At 44.5% G+C, this 17,124-nt stretch overlaps 1 protein-coding gene across 2 annotated transcripts in view; it reads left to right on the top strand.

The window, feature by feature from the left end:
- CORO1C (coronin 1C) overlaps positions 1 to 17,124 on the top strand; it is a 75,075-nt gene that overhangs the window by 26,525 nt on the left and 31,426 nt on the right. For both annotated transcript variants that reach the window (XM_025267452.3, XM_044930031.2), the window contains exon 2: positions 710 to 909. In XM_025267452.3, coding sequence (XP_025123237.1) covers positions 715 to 909 — 195 coding nt within the window. In that variant the 5' untranslated portion in view covers positions 710 to 714. The remainder of the gene's footprint in view (positions 1 to 709; positions 910 to 17,124) is intronic.

Below are 17,124 nucleotides of genomic sequence, written 5' to 3'. Positions count from 1 at the left end.
TCAACCTGGCTTTGGCCCCATGATAGCAGAAATAGTCAGACTCCAGGTAACAGCACCAGAGATGTGGTTCTCAGTTGCTCTGATTGTTCTGCTTGTGTTGGAAGCCTCTTGAAGGCAAGGGCGGTTTGTTTGTGTTGAATTCTCCACTGCTTGTAGCTGGTCTTGTGGAAATACTCGTGAGCAGACGCTGCTCTCAGATGGCAGAGTGCTGATGTCTGGGGAAAATGCTTAAAAATGGAAAAATTACCTTGGCAGACTGAGGAAAAAGGCACAGTATCATAATTTGGGGGTGGAGGGGATTCCTCAGCTTCAAATCAACCAAATGACTTCACTTTGGAGTTTTTCTTATCTATAAAGGGGTGGGGGTCATAGTGGATTGTCTTTCCAGTCCCACCCAGCTCTGAAAGGCTAATTTCTTTCATTCTTTACCTTGATCTTTCTCTTAAAATTAAAACTAATGAGCTGTTTCTGGATCTCGAATTTGGAATTTTTCATTTCTTTGTAATTCTTTCCCTGACGCATTTTGCAGTTCTCTCTGAGTACGTGCTGCTAAAGGAAATTTGGATTTGCCATTTGGCCACCATTTAAGAGAGCAGACTTACTATGCTATACTGTTCTGTTTTTTTTTCCCTGAATTGGAGCTCTTCATTTGTGAAAGTAAACTTTCTCTCAGAGGCATGATTTTAACTTACTTTTTGTCCTCCCACAGACACGATGAGGCGAGTGGTACGACAGAGCAAGTTTCGGCATGTATTTGGACAAGCAGTGAAAAATGACCAGTGTTACGACGACATCCGGGTTTCTCGAGTGACCTGGGACAGTTCCTTTTGCGCTGTCAATCCCAGATTCGTTGCCATAATCATAGAAGCGAGCGGGGGAGGAGCGTTCCTTGTACTCCCTTTGCACAAGGTAAGTCATCTGACTTTCCATCCTGTGAGATGACACCCTCCAGTAATCTCTGCTTAGCCTGTAATGGATTGATTTTGGAGATTGATAGTTCACTAAGCATTGTGTGATTTCTGGGACCATTAGACTCTGCTGTAATTGAGGTTAAGTTCCACACGCTTTACTAACCACATCAGTTTTTCTCTGACAGAGAACCATTAAACAGAATGGTGAACTCTGTTCTGGACATGCCCTCTATGGATAGGAAAGATTCTTACAGTGATGCTGTGAGTGTGGCCAGGCACAGGGACTTAATGATTTGGTTAGTAACCATCCGCTTGCCTTAAAAGATTCCCACCCAAAGTGCAACTTTAAAAGCAGTAATGTTTTTAAATGGGCAGAAATTGTAAAAGATATATAAGAAACTCGTGTGTATGTGTGTATGTGTGAGTGATCATGAGGACTGAGACTTCTTGGTTTTGTTTTGTTTTTGAATGGTAAGTGGGATGAGAGCCCAAGAAAATGTCCCCAAACAATGCAAATTGCAAGTCTGTGCGGCAGTAAGTTTCAGCATAGGATCTAAACAGCGTTCACAAGTGGTAGAAATAAAGGCTATCTACTGAAAGTGGTTCCATGTGATTTTCAGCCTTGCTGGACTTCCTAGTTCTCCCTTCTGACTTCATCCTTCCAGAGAACCCTCTCTGATATAGGGGAGCAGATAGGCGGTTTGTAACTTTGTGACCGTTCTTGAAAATTGTAGATGAGGTCTGTGCGAGCTTTAACAGGAAATCCCAGAATTGCAAATAATGGAGGGGTGGGTGGGCGGGAAACACTGTGAAGAGAGAACCTGGAAAGAGTCATTTTCTGATTAGCTTTTGGGAGGAAAATAGGTTTGGTGAGTCCTGAGCCCTCATGATAAGGATGCAGAGGCTGGGTCACGTCACAGCTGTTTCCACTCTGCTGGGAACAGTGGGTCTCCCTGAGCCCGAGCCATGCCTGTTAGGGGCGTGTCTCCTCATGATGGGCCGTGTGATCCTGAAATGGTTACGGTCTGTGAATTTCTGTCAAAGTTTGTTTCCCATTGTATTTTGGTGTTTTTTTCTTAGGAAGACTCTTGCTGGGAAAGCTTCCAGTTTTTTTTCTTTTCATTCTCTCAGATGCTCGTGACCAAACTTGTTTTATTTTAGCATCTGATCTGCACCTCGGTGACTGGATTGATGTGGTATTATACAACAGAACCATCTCACTACAGAAACAGGACATGAATGCCTTTGGGGAACAAATCTGATATAAGTCTCCAAATGTACTTTCTTATTGGCAAAGTTGTCTGTCATTTTTTAAAGAAGACTCTCTTCATTAAATTGAAATTAAATTTTGTACTCAGATACTTTCGCTTTTGTGGAGAAAACGTCTGCTTTGGTGGTGAATAATACATTAAGTTCAGTTCAGCCGCTCAGTCATGTCCAACTCTTTGCGAGCCCATCGACTGCAGCATATCAGGCTCCCCAGTCCATCACCAACTCCCATAGCTTGCTCAAACTCATGTCCATTGAAATCGTTGATGCCATCCAACCATCTCATCCTCTGTCATCCCCTTCTCCTTCTGCCTTCAATCTTTCCCAGCAGAATAATACATTACACTGTTACATCTGTACTTACCTGATTTTGGAGTGGGATTTGGAATCTAATGCCAGTTTTGCATTTGATCACCGCGACTTTTTAGTTGATTTTCCACCAAGAGCAAGGAGCACTTGAAAACTTGACTTTCAGTGGTGTCTTAATGGTGGCTAGCTGAGAAGATAGCTCAGCTTGTTGACCAAGATCAGGCTCTGAGGCACCGTAATCTCTCTTGAGTTCAAGAGGATAAATTTAAGACTTTTGGGTTGTTTTTTTTTTTTTTTGCTTCAAAGAAATGGAACAAGCCAATTAAGAAGCCCAAAATAAACTTCCAAGTGGCTAATCTTCCTCTGAGTTCAGACAGTTCTCTTCAAGTCCCACATCCACAGAAGGCTTTGTGAGTCCACTTTAGCTTTCACTAACCATGGGAAGCTTAGGGTTCTGCTTATACCATGTAAGGGAGACTCGTGTGCAGGTCCAAAGCCAGCTGGATCCTGTGCTTTGGTTTTTAACATGAAGTGGTCAATAAGTAGATTTTAGCATTTTGTTCTTTAAGCAACTGTGTAGGAATTAGGATAGAATGAGTTGCTTCAGAAATTATCATGTTTGAGCAAAGTGGTGGTTTTGGAGGAGCCTCCAGGGCCTGTCTTTCCCAGGCTTATAAATAGCATTCTGTGTGGCTTTGCTCCTTAAATATTCATTTGTGTTGGAGGAGGTGACATTGGCATGAACTAAGCCCAGTGACACCCATTGGAAATAAAGCCAGTACTTGGGGTTACCAAATTTTATAATCAATGGGTTCACACATACTCTGGGATTTTTGTGTATTAAAGCATGTGTGTTGCGCCCTTAGGATCAGTGTGGTGTTGAGTAAGGAACATGGGCCCGGGAGTCAGGGAGCCGGCCGCTCAGTGCTGCCTCGGTCACTGACTTCTGGTAGGGTGTGGATTCCTCCCTCTGTCCTTCTCTCTATTTCTCTATCTGGAACGTGAAAGGCTCTGTATTATATGAAAGTGATTTTCTGCTTTGGCAGTTCCAGATGATCTTGGAAGTATTTCTCGTCTCCTGTGGCACTCAATGTTAATATGATTTCTCATTTTGCTACCCAGAAGTCAGCAAGGGAAATGCTGTTGTTCCTTTTTTTCCCTCCTTAGTGCCAACACGTAACTTTGCGAAGTAGATGCCTGTTTGCTCCTGGTTGCCTTTCTACCAAAGGCAAGGCTGAGCCAAGCAAAGAAAAGTAATCCTTGGCCTCTGTAGACAGTCCTGTGTCTCAGCAGCTCTTGAAAGGCTCTGCTAGCATGGCAGGGCCTAGCCCAGAGCCCTGGAGTGTCAGGTAACACTCCCCTTTCTTTTCTTCCTAAGACCCTGTCCCTTAACTACTTACTACCTGTGCTTTTAGAAAATAGAACTCTGTTCCACATTGTCAGGAAACCTACATTTCTGCCTGCTTTGTAGGGCCGACTGCCCCTGGATATCTATTTCCTTTTAATTTTGGTTTAATAGTATATATTTGAATGAGGATCATAAGTTTTACGTTTTCACAAGTGATAGTTCATTGTTAGATGTGCACAGTTGGTTAGATGTGCATGTGATCAGTTGGTTTGATCGTCTGTAATCTCTGTCCTCCAGGAGTGCTGTGTCTACCTTTTATTGTGGTCAGTTTCCTGACACCCTCCCCCACCCCCTGAAGATTGCTGGTACTGAGATGTTTGTCTCCCCTTTAGAAGTGCAGTCTTGAAGGAGGAAAACACTAGGGACCCCGAGTGCATGTTGAACCCTTGATCCTGAACAGGATTCTGACCTGGAAAAGAGATCCTGCAACTTCAGTGTCTTGGCAACTTTGAAATAGTTTTATAATGAGGTGCTGCTTTTGTTTAAAGGGAAGGGAAAACCAAATTCCCACATGTAATATGAAGTGATGCTTGAAATGAAGATTGCAGGAAATGATGCTCTGGGTGTGTGTTGGACTCCTGTGTGTGAGGATGGCAGTCTAGGATTTCTCTAAACATGAACTTAAGGAGATGCGTATGGTTTTCAATACATATTTCAGAGACTTCTGGTAATGTGCGTCGCCCCCTGCTCCCCACCCCCCACGTCCTCCCCCCATGCCCTCTGCGGCTGCAGTTTTTACCCCTGGTTATAGTCAGCCAGGCTGGTTTTGGTGGTGCTTTGGAGGTTTTCTGTCCATATTAATATTGAATAAGTGTGTATTGATCTTAAGATGTATTGTGACTCTTTCTGAAAGGCTCCCCATTTTAAAACATGGCCTCTGTGAGTTTTTCTTCAGAGTTAGTGTCAGCAGTAAATACGACTTACTGCAGCCTCATGAGGCTTGTGGTTAGATTCTAGGAGAATCATGGTCTCTGTCTTCCAGGACTTGAGAAATGGAAAGAGTATTAGAGACAAATAATTGACATGTACACAGCAAGAGATAAGCTTAGGAATGAATATGTTTGTTTAAGTGTATTGGTTTATGAGGTTTTTGTCCAGAAGGTTTTATAGGATTTTAAAGGGTCACTGCTGGGGGAATGTGGAAAGTACTGAGCCCCGAGGTGGGGCAATTTAGATTAGCACGCATGATTCAGGGTTTCTTCCTTAATGCTTCCATCAAGCTGCGGCATGCTGTCCTGTCATGACTTCTCGAGGTGTGGCCTAGTACATTTTCTGGTTCTTTGGTCTTTCAGGGGATGAATAATAGCAGTCTTGCTGAACAGAAGTTGGCTCTGTGGTTTTGGCCGTGGAGTTTTTTCCCCACAACTGCACAAGCTGCCATGTCAGAAGCATACAGGTTTTGGCCCCCTGTGCGCTCTACCACATGGGCCTGAACAAGCCTTCCTGAGTATGGGAGCCACACTCATGATGTGGGACTGAGGCACTCCCATCCCTGTTGTGAGCCACTGTGGCTTACACGAACACGGCAGTGTTTGTGGGTAGGTGTGTGCGTGCACGTGTGTACACACACACACACTAAAGCTGCTGATCACAGAGAACCTGGAAATCCTAACCTAAACAGGGGTTGAGGAAGTTGGTTAGAATTCTTTGCTCGCGATCTCTTATCCACTCGGGTGTAGGATGCAAAGTGGAGGGCTCCTGTCTTCCTTCCTCCCTTGACGGTCTTACTTCAGAGGATTGGCGTGATTGCTGATTTCTTCTTCCCAGCAATTGCCTTGGAGAGCAGGTCTGCTCTTGGCCATGCTGGGGTGGATGTGGCTCAGTCTTTGCTAACCTTCTGGGCCTCTGTCTCCCCTCTGCTCTTGTTCCTCTGGTGTAGCTGTGTTTGCCTTCTTATACATCGTTATGTTTCTCCCATATATTTTGTGGGAGTATTTGGGATCTTGCTTTATTTATGTCCGTGAACTATCTTTTCAACTCATTTGTAGCCCTTTACAACTAGAGTTTTGTGAAAGAATTCGGCCCTACAGAAATCATCTCCGTGAATATTTTCTTAGTTCTCTCAAGGAATGGACATTGCTAAGCCTTGTAGATGCATAGGAAAGAAATTAATCCACTACATAAGTAGCTGCCTCAGGGCGTTAGGACTTAATTCTTCCATGGACTCAGGTTGGCAAGGGCTGCTTTAGAGTACTTTTCTGTCATATTTATTGAAGAAGAAATTTATTGAGGAAGAAATCTTGATTCATTGTAGTCAGTATTCTAAGTGCTGCTGCTTGATATTTAGTATCCAACTCAGTTTACCTCTGATTCACTGAGACAGTGGAAATCAGACTTTGGATTTCCTGAGCTGCTTGTCTCAGGCTGCATCCTCACGCTGTCAGGTAATTATGCTTTTAGCCACCTGACAGATAGAGGGAGGGTGGTTGGGGTGGTGTGCAGGCTGGCTGGCCGGCTGTGCGGCAGGGCTCTCCGTCGTCTTGCCTCACTCCCTGTGGCGGCAGCCTCCAGAGTGGCCTCCAGTGGGCCTCGCCTCCTCATGTCTCGCCGTCAGGCGGTTTCCTCCCACATTAAATGGAAGTGACCTTTGTCGCCGCTGGGATATGGAGGAACTGATGGAGTGTGGCTTCCGAGACTAGGTCTTAAAAGCATATTGACCTCCACTTTGTTTCTTTTGGAGCGGCCATGTTGTAAAGACCCTCAGTTGGCCTTATGGAGAGGTCCTCGGGACCGCCTGCCAGTGGCCAGCACCAACTGACCAACCTCGTGAGTGTGCCGTCTTGAAGGTGGATCCCTGCAGCCCTGGCTGACACCTTGACTTATGAAAACCCTCAGCTGGAACCACCCAGATAAGCTGCTTTTGCACTCCTGACCCCACAGAAACTTTGTGAGATGAGAAATATTTATTGTTTTAAGTAGCTAAATTTTAGGATGACTCATTAAGCAGTCCAAGACACTTGGCCAGCAAGATCAAACCAGACAATCATAAAGGAAATAAACCCAGAATATTCATTGGAAGGACTGATGCTGAAACTGAAGCTCCAATACTTTGGCCACTTAATATGAAGAGCCAACTCATTGGAAAAGACCTAATGCTTGGAAAGATTGAGGGCAGGAGGAGGAGGGAGCGGCAGAGGATGAGATGGTTGGATGGCATTGTCGACTCAATGGACATGAGTTTGAACAAACTCCGGGAGGTAGTGAAGGACAGGGAAACCTAACATGCTGCAGTCCATGGGGTCGCAAAGACTTGGACACAACTGAGTGACTGAGCAACAACAGTTAAGCAGTAATGATAACTGAAACATTGTACAGTTGACGCTTGAACAACTAGGGTTACAGGCACAGACCCCCCCCAGGCAGTTGAAAATAAGGTTACAGTTGGTCCTTTGTATTCATGGTTCTGCATCTGTGGATTCAACCAACTGTGGATCTTGTAGTACGTATTCATTGAAAAAAATCTGCATCCTAAGTGGACCTGCCTACTTTAAACCCGTGTAGTTCAAGGATCAGGTGTATTCTCAGAATATGATGCTTACTTGACTCATAATGTTAGATCACACAGTGCGTAAATAAATAACTCAAAATAGCCTAAATGTCCTTGGCGTGCATGCTCAGTCACTTTGGTTGTGTCTGACTCTGTGACTCTATGGCCTGTAGCCTGCCAGGCTCCTCTGTCATGGGCTTTCTCCAAGCAGGAATAATGGTGGGGGTTGCCATGCCCTCCTCCGGGGATCTTCCCAACCCAGCCATTGAACCCATGTCTCTTACGAGGCTCAAAGGCCTTTTGGGTAATTTTAGATACTCTTTCCACCTCTCCTTTTAAAAAAATCTATGTAGATAAATACATATAGATATATAGCATTCTTTAATAAATCTTAAATGAATATTGAGGGATTATGTGCAGTAGCAAGAGAAATTTATGTTACATGGCAAGGTACTTTTATCCTATGTTCTGTGATTTTGTCATACAGCCTAAAAATGTGTTATAAGGTTATAGTCTGCCTTATGTGTAACTTCAAATGATACTATTAATTTTGGGGGAAAACTGTAATGTTAACATAGATGGTGGGACTAAAGGTGATTTTTATTTTCTTCTTTATAATTATCTGTACTTCTTTCCAAATGTTTTATAATGAATTTATTACATGTAAATATTATTTTTAAAAAGCATTCTCAATATTACCAAAGTGTATATGAAGAGCTAATTGTTGTTTAAACTTTAATGAAAGCTAAATCAGTACTTTAGAAAAATTACATTAATTCATTCACATGCTTATTTATGAGACATTTGAGCACCTGCTCTGCCAGAATGTGTGTTGGATTCTTGCTCTTAAAAAGGCTTTGCCAGCAGTTGATGCTGATCCCTGCAGTGGGGAGATATGTTTGTGCCTAAAGGGCTCTTGACACAGCGATGGGAAATGAGTTCTCACCGAGCCTCAGAAGTCAAGGAAGATGTCACAGAGAATATGTATAGTCTGTGAAAATAAAGTCTTCTAGGATACAATACTGCAAGTTGGGTTTCTCCTGAGCGTGGGAGCCAGAGGTGAAACAGAAGAGGAGCGCAGCCAACTCACTAAACTCATGGGTGAGAAGAGGGGCCCTGTTCCCAGGAGGGCAGAGAACCAGGGAGAGCCCTGTCCCTCCTCCCTGCGTCGGGAGGACCTTTTCTAGTGTTGGAGAAATGGAATGTGTGATTAGGGGGGAATTTTGAGGAGCTGTAGAACAGCCTTTTGGTAGAAAAATCTCACACTTTTGGGCCGTTTTTCCCTTCACTTCCAGTGTAAATAGTGCAGAAGTGGAATTTTCCTTCACCATTATATGGAGGAAAACCAGAATAAGCATTGCTCTGCATTTTAGGATTATTGTTAAAAGTGGATCCATATAGCATCTTTGCACTGTTTCAGCTTCAGAAAGCGGTGGTGACTTCATGTCATATTCACGACATCAAGAATGTGCTTGGCGGGTCCCATTCATGCATCATGTCTTGGTTTTTGCATACAGTGGGGTTGTTGTCATACACCTGTTCTACAGCTGCAAAAATTGAAACTCAGACCGAGTGACTGCCCAGAGCTCTGAGTTCTTCCGTGGATTAGAACTTTGAGTCTCTATTTGATTTGTACATGTATATATTTGATTAACATTTATTTTTCCACTGAGGGTGAAAGATTTAAAAAAAAAATAGAAACCATGGCCTAATTGACACTTAATCCTTTGCGTTGTTTCTCTGGGGTTGGAAGGCTTAATAACAAAAAACACTAGCCTGTCAGGGCTCCGATGCTGGCAGCTTGAGAATTGTCTCGAGGTTCGGCAAGTGCTTGGTCTCCGCCATGCTCGGGCGCAGACAGTGGCTGTGATGGAGTCGCAGCAGCTCACATCGTTGAAGGCTTCCTCTAAGTGCCAGGCGTCGTGCTGATAAGTGCCTTCTTTCATGGACTAGTTCAAAAGGAACGGCAGTCTCCCGATGGCGCTTTTCTCTGTGACCCCCAGTCACTGCCAGCACCTGCTGGATTTGCATTGGCTGCGACTCCCCCTGACTGTACGCCGCTGACAGGCAATTTCCATTCCCACAAATAGCGGTGCCCCGTTTTGGAGAGGGCTGGCGATGCTGGTAGCCCTTTGTACGGATGTGGACGTTTGGCACAGGGTAGCTTTGGTGTGACAGGCCAGAGCTTTTACGCAGGGCCAGTGTCTGATGTGTCCTGGGATGCCCATTCACTGCCTCCTGAAGTAGATGCTGTCTGCTGCCCGGAGCACCTTAACTGTCGGTTGTACGGACAACTGTGAAGGGCCGGGGGTGGGGCTGGGGGTGGCGGTGGCGGGCACCAGGTGCAGAACAATGACTTCCAAATTGTGTCCCGAGCTGCCAGCCCCATGAGCGCCACACAGCCTCATTACCACATGAAGCGCCACAGAAGGACCTTTTCATTTTCTCCCAGTGACTGTTCTCCACAGTCGTGCTGGGGGTGGGGGGCCAGGGGGGACACCCTCCTCACCCCCAGTTATTAACAGCGGAGCACAAAGTCCTGGCAGAAGGAACCTCACCGTGTACCCGGGGGCTATTTTTGATTACAGCGAGTGGCTGTGTCTCAGAGTATGCCCTGGCAGATGACGCCGCCCACCCCCCCACTCCCCACCCCTCATCCTCCGCCCTCCCCTGGAGATGAGCAGGCAGCCTGTCCTTTGTGCGTTTCCTTGGCTGGCCTCTGGCGCTGCTGCAGTTCACTGATATGTCCACAGCAGCCGGCCCGCAGGCCTGACAGGCTCTGACAGTGGTTTTTACCATATATGGCCATCAGAGCTCTGGGGCTGTCAGCCGGCCAGCAGCGTTTCCTTCCTTTGCTTTGATTGGCTGTGCAGCGGGCTTGGAGAATGGTGGGATCTGGGAGTCTGTGGTGAGGGGAAGCCACTGAGTCAAGTGCAAAGAACGTTTAACTCTTTCCTGGTTTTCTGGAGCGTGTGAGCCTGGGCTGAGCACACAGGCAGTGCTGCTGGCAGAGGCTCTGTGTATAAACGTGACGATGACCCCACGTTGGGCAGGCAGCGAGGAGCAGGTTTCTACATACTGATTACGCTACTAAGATAGACTCCAGGTGCCGTAGACAGATTGCTGCCGTCCCTGCTTGTCCAGAAGCCTCTTTGTAACCATATGTAGTAGATGTTCTGCTCTCGCCAAGTTGAATTCCGCGCTGACTGGGGGTGGGACCTGAGCTGAGTCCAGGCTGAGCCGGAGGGCAGTGATGAGCACGTGTTGGCCTTCTCAGAGGAGCGGGGACTTGGGTTTCCTTTCTGGCTGAGCTATAAGTCGGGAGTAAATGATACAGGCTACTGAATTGGGTCTCTGCTCTGGTGTTCCTGCTTGTTTACAACCACTGCAAGATGTCAGCTGCCTTGGCCATGCAGCCCAAAGCATTTGCCTAAAGAAAGAAAGAAAAAAAAAAGAGCCGTGATATTTTTCTGGTTTTCATCCCCACTTCAAGGAAGGGTGGGTTTCTGCTCTGAGGCTTGTGGGTAAACCAGTGCAGAGCTGGGATTGGAAGGGGTGGTTCTGGGGCTTTTCCCCATTCATGGAGGGTCCTGTGGGAGGAACCCCTAGGGTCAGGGAGATGACACTCAGGACAGGGGTTCGGCAACCAGTTCCCCTCCTTTCTGAGTGGGTGTCGAATACTTTGTTTTAGGTTCCTGTAGTTGCTCTTACATGGATAGTTCTTTTGCTCTCCAGCTTTTCCTTTCAAGCTGAACTGTGTTTTGACTCATTTCTACCTCGTCATGGGTTCCTAGTTTTTCTTTGTTCTCAGACCAGAGGTGGTATATGGAATTATTTGTCTGCAGTGATGAAGTTTTTGCTTTATAAATTTTCTGTTAAGTCAAGAAGTTAGGAGATAGAGCCTCTCCGTTTGCTGTTGTATATTTAGGCGTGGCTGAGCCAGAAAATGCCAACTCTTCTACCTTTCTGCTTTCTGATGATAAAATATCCATAGTTTTACAGTAGCTGCCCCCAGATTCTTCATGGACTTTTAAAATGGTCTCCTCATTCTTCAACCCAGTTTTTAAAGAGGACCTGCAGTGCCAGAATGGTTTGCTTGGCATTTTCACTTGTGCCCATAGAGACTATTCCTTTTTGCTCACAGGCAGGTGTGGGCTCCCACACCGTGCCTGGCGGCTGTGGTGGCCGGCTTACTTTCCAGCACCCGGTAACCCAATCTGTGTGTGCTCTTCCTGAGCCCCTCCTCTCACCTCCACCTAAGGCTGGCGTTTCTGGTTCCCTTAAGGTAAAACCTCCTCAGAATGTTCCATTCCTGGGCCATGTATGAGCTGTCACTCTTGGTGACCGCCTGTCTGCAGGCCCTGTGTCGTGTGCATTGGTCTTCCTGGCCAGCTACTGGGCGCCTAGCCTTGCCCTGTGGACCACTCTCCCTGCACCACCCCCCGCCCCCCACCAGTCACTGTAGCTCCTTCCTGTGGAGGAGCAGGGCCTGAAGAGATTTCAATAGAACGCATATCCACATAAATAATACTGCTCGAAGAAAAAGGAAGTTGGAAAAAAAAAAAGAAAAACCCACTTCAATAGTTACCCTTTTTTGACTCCTTTGAACTCTGCACAGTGTGAATGGAGGCCTTATGCCCAGGCTCTGCAAACTTTTCCTTTGCGTCTGAGCACGTTTGACTTACCATTCTCCTTGTGGAGAATGAGATTTCAGGGAATTATTCCAAGGCTGGTGGTGAGAGATGATCCGTGCCTCTGAAAGGATCTTCTCTTCTGATGTATCAACAGTATGATAGTTACTGAACTTTGGACACGTCAAGTGATTTTGATCAGCATTTTTCCCTAAAATGAAAACCTGTATGAATATAAAGTAGGGATGAACCATTTGGGAAAATCTTTGTTCCTTGAGCCAGGGTATGGGGGGAAGCTGTTTGGGCCTTACATCTGAGGATGGTGTAACCAGTCTGGATAATAAACTCAGATTATCATAATGGATTATAAAATGGCTGAATTATAAGAAGACTGCAGATGAGAAGTTTGGAGGGCAGTCGTGGGAGCTGCCTGTACTGGACTGACTGAGGGAGACTGCCGAGGAAACAGGCAGAACCCACCGCCCTGGAACAGCCTGCATGTCTGACTGAATCTAGAGTGTAGACCAGAAGGACATAGTGTGTGGAATACCCTCAGCATCTTAAAAGGGAATATCTGATTTGAATGATAGAACTAACGTGTCACTTTTTGACACCATGGGAGTTTTGTTTTTTTAAAACTTTACAGAAACATGTTAGTTGTGAGAAAGAATAAGCCTGCCGGGTAAAGTGTTGTATGGCTTTTACCAAAAGTCACTTTTGGAAGTAACCCGTAATTATCAGATTGAGCCTCCTTGGCACCAGTTTGGTAGCATCTTCAATTTAATATTAAGCGAGCTAATGTGTGGATTGAAAGCAGTTACCATGTCAGGCGGTCCGTCTTAAATGAAGAAACAGTCATCCTAAATGATTAATGCAAAGGTCTTATGGAAGTGTTCCAGAGTTGTATTTTGAGACTTTGGGAGGGTGAAATGTCTGCACCTGTAAAATACACCGTTAGCTTCCTTGAAAATACATCCCAGAGTGGAACTCCTTTATAGAAACGTCTGTGACAAGATTTTTGCGTGTGTCTGTTTTGTATGTATCCAAAGGGCTTTGATTGCATGGTAGTGTCTTCAGTGACTGCGATGAGTGCGCTTCCTAAACGTGGATTCTTTTTTGAAAGAAGATACGAGAGGTAAGGTCGGGAAGAGCCTCTGGAGAAGGGAATGGCAATCCATTCCAGTATTTTTGCCTGGGGAATCCCATGAACGGAGGAGCCTGGCAGGCTATGGTCCGTGGGGTTGCAAAGAGTTAGACATGACTGAGCAACTAACACTCCACTCTGTGACACATAAGTAAGATACTCTTAGATGTAAGTGGAAGCAGTTGTGGTTTCCTATTCAAGCTAATGGGAAATACCTTTGCAATTAGGAATATTTAGTTATGTTGAACTTTCTATGCCTAAGGAGGAATGTTTTTGCCAGCTTATTTAAAATTGCAAGCATTCCTTCCTAGAGCAGTTTTACAAAGATGTATTTACTAATGCTTAAATTTTGATTTTTCACCACCCCCCAAAAAGAGAAAAGAAAGCCTATGGGAGGAAAGTGTTCCCAAACTCTGTGGGTTTAGTGAAGCGTCAGTCTCCAGGAGCTGTGCTGAGGCTTGTAGCCACTTTTAAATATTTGAGAACTTTTCCCAAACCCAGAGTAAATGACAGCACCAGTGTCCTGGTGGTTCTCAGCTGCAGGAGTGCTGGCTGGGGCCTGTCAGAACCGCGCGCCTCAGCCGGGGCTGCCACGTGGGACTGCTGTCACGGCTGTCCCTGGTGCCAGCCACACGTGCACTCTGGAGCTACATTCTACCCGGGGCTCATACTGCTGGATCTCCGGCGGGCCACTGAGTCCTTTAGATAATAATAGTCTGTAAGCCAGTGCTCTGACCTATTTCACTGATATGTCCCACAAGTGTATGCAGTGGGGTCTGAGCCAGAGCCTTTGGGGACCTTGGTGTTGGTCATTTTCGCCACTTGAGTTGACTTGCTGGTAATTCTCATCACTTGGAGTTTTAGCTGGAGAGGTACAGTAGAAGTTGTCCTATGGCATGTGATGGGGATAACTAGTAAATAATCAATATATTTAAACAATTATTTAAAGCAGGAAATTTACATCTAACTGGCTAGTCTCAGCTAAGCTTTGAATTCCATGCTAGCAAAGCAGTAATATTCTAGATGATGTAACTGAGGTGACGCATCCTTAATGAAACAGTGGACTGATTTGTTAGTAAATGAAATTATTCTATATATAAGCCTTAGGAAATTGATGAGTAGTTCTTAAATCACTGTTTAGCCAGAGACGATACTTTGAAAGCTGTTATTAAGTTCTTGTCAGTCTTCCTTCCATCCTCTGCATTCATTTAAATTTGCTGCTTAGATGTGCAGGTAAGCCATGTTGTCACCATGACTTGTAGTCATGTCTTTCTGAATGGCCCTTCACAATCTAGAGTTAGACATGGATTCCTCAGTTTATTCACTGGATGATAAATGAGGATGTGTCATGATTATGAATGAGAAGTGCATTCTCATTAGGTCCCAGTGCAGGACTTTCAGAAATGATATGCCCTCATCTTTACCATATAAGGCCGTTATTGTATGGTTTCCTTCGGTTTCCAGGGACTTGAGCTCTCAGCAATTTGTACTTGCCCAGCTCCGCCCTTTTAAAGATACATACTCATGGGTGAAATATGTTGTTGTGCTTTGGGTTTAATTTTATTGCGGGTAAGAAACTATTTGGATGTGCAAGCCCTTAGAATCAAGGGCTGATGCTTGGCCGCGTGTGGAGTGCGTCCTGTGTGTGAAACCACCAGTGCACACTGAAGATGGCAGTGTTCCTCATACGCTGTGCCTTGTGTTCCTTTATCACTACCAGACTTTGCGTCGATTCCCTTCCTGCCATGCTGTAGAAGGATGTGACTTTCCCTGCTTTATTTGTTGTAAGGATTTAGGGCCATGTTATAACCAGAGGAAGCAGCTGTTTGCAGGGTATCAGTTTTGATTAACTTTGGGCTTCTGATGACCAGCTGCCAATAATTTCCACTTTACTCTCGTGCCTTTTTCACAGCCTCATGGCATAGTGGAAATTATCTTTCCCTGTAGAAACCTTGTAGGATTGTCAGTGATATTTTCGATCTGTGCTTCTTGCCTTTCTCTGTTGGTATTTTTTTATCTAGAAACTGGGAATAATAGACTTGCTCTATCATGCAGGAAGTTGTGCTAATGCAGATAAAAGATCTTCATACAGTTCTTAGCATGTAATGTAAGTCCTCTGAAAGCACTAGTGATTTTTATTACTGATTTTTTTAATAGAAAGGAGGGAAATAAGTGGCACGTGTCCTTTAAATGACATCCAAGTCCCTGTGAAAATGTTGGGCCCTTTAGTACTTTTATCCTGTAGACTTGTTGGGGCTGAGCTGAGAATGCAGAAATGCGTCTTACTATTCTCAGGTACCTTACTTAACTGAAGAATACTGGTAAGTAGCTATTAACTTTTGGCCAGGGTTGTGTAGTTTTAACCTAAAAAAGAAAAGTCATTTAGTAAGCTTCTGAGTATATAAGAACAATTAGTTCCCTGGTGGCTCAGCCAGTAAAGAGTTAGCCTGCAATGCGGGAAACCTGGGTTCAGTCCCTGGGTCAGGAAGATCCCCTGGAGGAGGGCGTGACAACCCACTCCAGTATTCTTGCCTGGAGAATCCCCATGGACAGAGGAGCCTGGTGGGCTGCAGTCCATGGGGTCGCAAAGAGTTGGACAGGACTGAGCAACTGAGCACGCACAGCACAGCGTTAATGTACTCCCAGATTCCCCTCAAGATTGCTGTATACCTAAGCAAAAGCTCTTCTTAGCCCAGATTGAAAAAAATTATTTGGTGTCCTTAGCTTTTGAGAGCTTAGTGACTGTACTCTACCATTAAGAATGCCACAAGTGGTTTGGTAGGGAAAGTGGTTTGCTAGGGAGAGCCCCAGAATGCAGAGACCCTGAGATCAAATAAAACAATTCAGGTAGAAAAATTTTCTAAAGTTAAACATTTAAAAAAAATGTAAATTAGTAGCAATGCATTAGTGTGTTTCTCAACCTTATTATATTTTAATTATTTTTAAAAGTAGGAAACAAGTCATACATTAATAGAACACTCCTGTGCTCACCCACAAGATTAAACAGATGTTAAAATTTTGCCATGTTTGTTTCATTTCTGTTTTTGAAAAACAGTAAAGCATAACAGATGTAGCTAAAACACCATTCCCCTTTTCATCTTTTTTCCTTCCCCAGAGGTAATCATCTTCTCAAAGTTGCTGTGTATCATATGTTTGTACTTTTATTACATGTACATATACCTATAACACAGACTGTTATTTTCTATGTGTTAAACTTTTATGTTAGTGATGTTTATTCTTATACCAAAGGACAGTTAAATTGCTTCTGCTTTTTTCACTATTTCCAACAGTGCTGCCATGAATACCCTTCTTGTGCAAAATATGGGACAGACCATGTAGAAATGGTATTGATGAGGGGTGGGCATCTTCCACTCCAGTTGTTTCCAGACTGCTCTCAAAGGAATTGTGGCAGAATACTCTCCTGGGCACAGTTTTTATGAGTTCCCCTTTCCCAACATCTTTGCTAGCACTTGTATTTAGATATCTAAATTCTTGCCAGTTTTAATAGGGGTCAAATATTATTACCTTATTGTTTTAATTTGCAGTCCCCTGATTACCAGTGAGATGGAGTGCTTTCCATACATCTATTGGCTCTTCAGACTTCCTTCCCTGTGGATCCCTGTTCCTGTCATTTGCCCCTTATTCTATTAAAGTGTTGTTGATTTTGTCAGATATACATTTTATGTATACATGCATATAAGAGTGTACAAATACAGATGTAAATATTAAATCTTCTCCCATTCTGCAACATATCTTTTTACTTATGTTTTTTAGAACAACCCACACTGCTTAGTTTACATTTTTCCCCCATTTTGAGGGATGTTTGCATCAATATTTATGTCTTGTAGGTTTCCTTCATGTCAGGTGGTACATTCCTTAGGTTATGGCTTCAGCAGTGTGTCTTGATTTTCTGTTCTCTGGGAATGTTGGTTGGAGATGTGTTCTTCCTTGAATGTTGGGTTAAA

This window comes from Bubalus bubalis, chromosome 17 (genome assembly GCF_019923935.1).
Source record: "Bubalus bubalis isolate 160015118507 breed Murrah chromosome 17, NDDB_SH_1, whole genome shotgun sequence".
Lineage (NCBI taxonomy): Eukaryota > Metazoa > Chordata > Mammalia > Artiodactyla > Bovidae > Bubalus > Bubalus bubalis.
Note: the sequence above shows the minus strand (reverse complement) of the source record. Positions and strands in the feature narration are given on the sequence as shown.